We start from the raw sequence: 6,168 nt of genomic DNA, 5'->3' as shown, positions 1-6,168 counted from the left end.
CACGTGGACCATGTTTGGCCTTTCATTAAGAGTAAGAAGGGGAACTCATATATCTTAGTAATCATCGATGCCTTTACTAAATTTGTTTCTTTGGCTGCCGTCAAAAGTACCAAAACGTCGGAAACTATAAAAGTAATTAAAAAAAATCTTATTGGGTATTTTGGTACTCCAACACGCCTCATTTCTGATAGAGGTAGCTGTTTTACCAGCAAGAGGTTTAGGAAGTTTATACAGGCCTTAGGCATAAAGCATGTTATGAATGCAGTAGCCACGCCGCGAGCAAATGGTCAAGTAGAAAGGTCAAACCGAACTATATTGGCATCATTGGGAACCATGAACCATGGCAAAGATCCTAGAACATGGGATGATAATCTATCGGATATACAGTTAGGCATTAATACGACAATACACGACGTCACAAAAAAAACTCCTAGTGAATTATTATTTGGGCGTAGAGTTACAAATCCTTCGCAAGGTATATTAAGTGAAGTAATTTCGGATGTAGGACATGGAATAGTAGACGGTAAGATTGACGATATTAGATTAGATGCACGCTGCCTGATGCAACAGCAAGCGAAGGTCAGTGAAGAACGGTATAATAGAAAAAGAAAAGCGGCAAAAGTATATAAAGTAGGTGATCTAGTGCGAATTTTGAGAGCAGTTGCATCTGGCAGCGGGCAGTCTAAAAAGTTGGAACCCAAACTACAGGGACCGTACCGCGTAATTAAAGTTTTACCAAACGACCGTTATGTGGTAGAGGATACCCCTTTATCTCGAAAAGGTAGGCGGTACGAAGCTGTCGTGGCAGCCGACAAAATGCACCCTTGGTTAAATTTTAAATCGATGTCTGATAGCGATAATGACGGTGATGATAGTTGTTCTGATGCCATTGAGAATCAAAATAATTAAATTTTATACATACACATTAGGTAGTTTAAAGTTCTTTATGTATGTTGTAATACACATCCTTCTATAAATGACGAGTCAAGTCTACGTGTTTGGTATGAACGAAGAATGATCGACGTTTATAACAAACACATGGAATTTGAAATAGCTTGCATATTGTGGGCATGCCGGGCACAATATGCCGCCCAACGAGAACCAAAATGCAGTATATGTGTGAACAGTGAGTACCGAGTGATTTTGTATGATTATTATGGGTATGCCGGGCACAATGATGTGCCGCCCAAAACGAATAGCTTACATACTGTGGGCATGCCGGGCATGATGTGCCGCCCAAAGAGTAACAATATGCAGTCTATGTGCAAGCAATGAGTACTGAGTGATTTTTATTACTGTTGAGGGCATGCTGGGTACAATGATGTGCCGCCCAAAGAGTAACAATATGCAGTCTATGTGCAAGCAGTGAGTTCTGAGTGATTTTGATTACTGTTGAGGGCATGCTGGGTACAATGGTGTGCCGCCCATAAGAAAGCAACAATTATTATTGTACATTGTTATTTTTGTGATCTAATTATTGTCAAATTTAAATGTATGAGATAGTATTATGTAATATAAATATAACATTATGATTGTATTGCAATACCTGCATAAGGTCACTAATATGTAAAAATGTATTGGTGAGCAATAAATTATTTGAATTTGAATTAGTCCTAATCAAACGGATAGAGAAGTGAGTTTTTGTTATACAAATGTTTGTAGCGATTGTCGAAGTAGTTCCAATAGAGATATATATATTTATTTATTTTCTTTTTTTTTCGAAATTTGTAAATCTTATTCTAGGCTTGTTTCCTTGTGTAATTTTGATTATTTGTAAAAGCTAATCATACCAATTCAAACTTCGGGAACTAGTTGTAAATACATATTATTATAAGTATTTGTTTCAATTTCATGTAAGTATGGTTGCATTTTGTTTTCCATATTTTAACATTTTATTTTTGTTTAAATTTAATTTAAGCCAACGAAGGCACTCGTTGAAGATCGGATGGCCGAGCTGTTACAAATCTTAAAATCATACATAGTACATTATTTTCCATAGACAAGGTTTTCTGTTATTTATAATCTACCGCCTGACAACTTAACCTCCCCTCCAGTCGGTTAGTTGTCAGTCGATCGCTCACATTTTTTGAAGAAACGATCAGCTAGCAATTGATCCTGAACAGCCGACCAGTGCGGTCAACAAGTCAGTGCCTTAGCCGTGCCTCATGCTTGTTTTAGGGTTATTTAAATCTATTATTTAAGATTGTGAAAGATTGCAAATATTATAGTAAAAAGTGAATGTAACAAGGAGGAATATTAAAATATCAATTGTGAAGAAGGCGTTTCATTCCACAACCCAACAGCTTCAGAAGTGGGATTTCTACTTTTTCTATGGAATGTAGATGACCTTGTCGAGCACCACCTGGCATCTTATGGTGAGCACATTCTAAACATGCTGAAACATATTTGGTGACAAAGGTTCTCATTTTAGGAAACCAATATAATGCCCGAATACGATCTAAAGTCTTTTCTGTCGGAGCAAGATGTAGATTGTGAATCTATTTTCAAGCTGTGGGCGTTGCGTTGGGTAATCGAGCAAAGAAACACCTCAAACTCAATCATTTCTTTATTTACCACCGATTCGGAAAGCAGTATCTACAGAGAAGAACCGGCAAGAAACTCTATAGTTGCTCTTTTTAATCATGTCAGTTTTACAATACAGTCATTTTAATACAATCACTTTAAATACAATCACTTTTAATAACCGTTACGTTACACATTTAAATTAAACACTAGCAAAGAAAAGGTTAACAGTTCCTAGTAGTGGAAGATCCGAACTCTTCGATGTTCGAATGTGAAGTGCCGTCCCGAGGGCGAGCCTTCACGGGCTCGACCCGGTACAAGCATGAAGTAAGCCGCCAACTTCACTGTGCTGCCACCTCCCGGAACTCGTGCTTAGAGTCGTTTTACATCCGCGCTATTGACCGTCTCCGACACGGCCATCCTGCGCTGAACACGTCCTCGTGTTTGTGGGTGCTGTAACACAGAAAACATCTCGCACAGTACATGCTCTTCGGCCAATCCTGACAAATTTTTACAATTAAACTCTGATATTTAATTTTTAGGCTTTTAAACCACAAAACTGAAAAAAAACTAAATCCTTAAGATCACTTAGTTGTCCGTAAGTCTATCAGTCTATCTATCAAGACCTTTGAAATTCATATCGCATACCATCGTCCCGTTAAGCTTTGAAAAGTTATAACAGTCGATCAAAAGATAGCAGTTTTCGACATTCGCAGGGGACACGAGGAATCAATACCTTCAGGATATTTCTTGTGAACACAGAATCATGAAATTTGTACAAGAAACGTCCTATAGCAAAGAATCTCATAATACAAAATTTAAGTTCATATGAAAACAGGTTTTTTTTCTTAATTTGAATATCCTAAAATAATTTCCAACTTCAACCCTTTGAAATTAACCATTTTGATTAAAATAATGAAACATTGAATTCTGATCATTTCAATTAAATTACTACTAAAAGAAAGTAACGCATAAGCGACCAAACACCACTTTCACTGCTATTGTCATCAGAAGATCATTATTAACTAAGCCCAACAACACACACGCATTCCTCCGAATGCAAACTCTGGCTTTTCACTAAGCCCCACAACAAACCTCATGTTTGTTCCACACGCATTCCTCCGAATGCCGAGTCCCACGGACTCCCATATTCCAATGGTCTCTCCAAGACCCAACCTCCGCCAGCGTCACCCGCGCACCGCGCATCCACGGTTTACTATAAGCAGCTATCTGTACTCCTAATAGCAGACGCCGGCTTCAACGGACTACGGTAATACCGCGCATCCACGGTTTACTATAAGCAGCCATAACCCCTTATAGCAGACACCGACTTCAACGGACTACGGCTACGAAATGACTACTGGCACACTCTGACCAATCGAACTAAGATTCACCGCTATCACTCAACTCAAATTCAAGTTTCAAACATTAATCAACTTCAAGTGGTACTTGGCCCTCAGGCATCCTCAGTATATTAACAAAGTGAAGTTACCCGAACATTGTATAAACAACATCTGTCTTTTCAAAGTGATTATTGGTGTTTAGTATTTCAATAGCTCAACAGTTAAAAAAAAAGAGAAATCTTATCTGAACTGAATATTACTCATCCAACCGAATATTAAAACTCTAGGTATCTTCTATACAGCCATACTGACAATCATGCGTCCCCGTACGCCATTTCTCACACTACATTACTACGGTAATTCATCTCGGGATACCAAAATAACTACCATCCTGCCTCGGCCCACACTGACCTTACAGGGTTACCATACTGCCGCGGTCCTCCTGACCGGTCAGAACACACATCTACTATCCTGGACCTCATGCCAGATAGAACACCACAATCCTTCGATGAACTACATTACCATCACAATATTATTTCACGCAACACACATTTACTTCACAACACACATTTACTTCACAACGTATTGGTATATAATTGTTTATTTAATTATTTAATAATTACCTGCTTATCCAGGAGGCTATTCGAGATAATAGCACGATGGATTATTAGTTGAATATCAACTTACCTAAACTTAATTAATTTTAAGTAATTTTATAAGTACCCTCGATAACAATACTTTTTGCAATATCACGCGACACTCCATCGTATCGCATTCAAAATTGGGAATCGGAGTGCGAGGATCTGTGGTTCATGACTGAGGTATTGTTAAATGGTAAGACAATTAAGTTAGCTATATAACGACTTATGCCCTTATGCACTATGTTCATAATCGCACAACACGACTTATATTATTGCCAGTTTTGGTTTTATAGAAATGATGTGACTTATTATGCTTGAAATTTGTGTACTTTATGACTCAATTGAGGCTTTTTAGTGGAAAAACTATGCACGTAGCTTGAAAAACGAATGAAATCAACGGGTTTTTTTATCGTTATTAGATAATAAAAACAAAACATCATTTAGGTATTTATGCATTTAACCCTAGAAGTCCAATCTACGTAAATTTGACGTATGAACTCTTCTATATTTACCATCGAATCGCTGCAAAATCCAGAACCAACTCATTAGCCGTCGAGACCTAGCAGTACATAGTTGGCTCATCCATGTAAATTCCGCCATTTGGTTGTAAAGAGGATGTTGTGCGTCATTTTGACGTATAATTGGGCTTTTCGTAACTTTTAAAATTGTTTCAAATTTTTATTTTGTGATTTATTTGAATGATTTTTTTCCAAGTCACGTTTCACATGATATCTATAGTATTATACTATAGATTGAGTATAAAATGGGATCCAGACAACTTTTATACTAGGACGAAAAACCTTCAATTTTAGTAAATGACGATTATTGTCCTCCGCTGGATTTGGACTTCAAGCAAAGGGATTGGGTGGCTGAAGATGTTGTCCGGAGTAAAACCGAATATGTTATGGGGTTTTGTTACCCATGTATAATGAAAGCCGTAGATTGTAAAATAAACCTTTAATCGATCTTTCAATAATACAGTACTATGTTGTTAATGCTATACAATGTTTCACCAGTCACCACAATGAGTCTAGTCTGTACAGGTTAGCAGGAGACAATCATTGAGTATTGGTATTAAATACGTATCAACTGCGTATTGCGTTTTGCGTATTAACTATTGTCCTAGTGAATCATTTTCACTATCGTCGAATCAATTTAAAATTCGATCAAGTGCGTTCCGTTTCGGAACGCCACAGATAATAAAATATAGATAATAAAAGTGGCAACGCCACAATGTCATGGTGGTATACATTGAGGATACAAGCACTATAAAGAGATAAGAGAAGCCCGAAAACCATATTCCTGTATGTTCAGTTAATACAGGAAAAGTTATAGGTGGTCAGTGGCGATATTTTACGGCATGATATAGAATTTTAACAATTTCTATATCATATAATATCAAAATAATGTAGATAAATGCTAATGCTTCCTTCTAGGGAAGCGCGCTCCATCATAGGCCACATCTCAGCTTACCATTAGGCGAGATCGTGGTCAAGCGCTTCCCTATCACACAATAAAAAATAAAAAAAATAAATAAATTGATACGTAAATGAAAGGCGGGCTTCAACGACAGACTGATTTATTACGAAGAAACAGATTTACCCTCAACCATACTAATTAATTTGTTACTTATTCTATACTACCGTTATTACACTCCTCCG

General features: G+C 37.3%; 1 protein-coding gene across 1 annotated transcript; it reads left to right on the top strand.

Moving 5' to 3' along the window:
• Positions 1 to 255: 255 nt before the first annotated feature.
• On the top strand, positions 256 to 909 carry LOC149895245 (uncharacterized). The gene has a single exon (XM_090119211.1). The coding sequence runs from the start codon at positions 256 to 258 to the stop codon at positions 907 to 909; it is 654 nt and encodes a 217-aa protein (XP_089975337.1).
• Positions 910 to 6,168: the final 5,259 nt, after the last annotated feature.

Source organism: Colias eurytheme, chromosome 32 (assembly GCF_061535395.1).
Source record: "Colias eurytheme isolate Ceu_HAF_F1 chromosome 32, ilColEury1 Martin Lab GWU primary, whole genome shotgun sequence".
In the NCBI taxonomy this organism is placed as follows: domain Eukaryota; kingdom Metazoa; phylum Arthropoda; class Insecta; order Lepidoptera; family Pieridae; genus Colias; species Colias eurytheme.
Note: the sequence above shows the minus strand (reverse complement) of the source record. Positions and strands in the feature narration are given on the sequence as shown.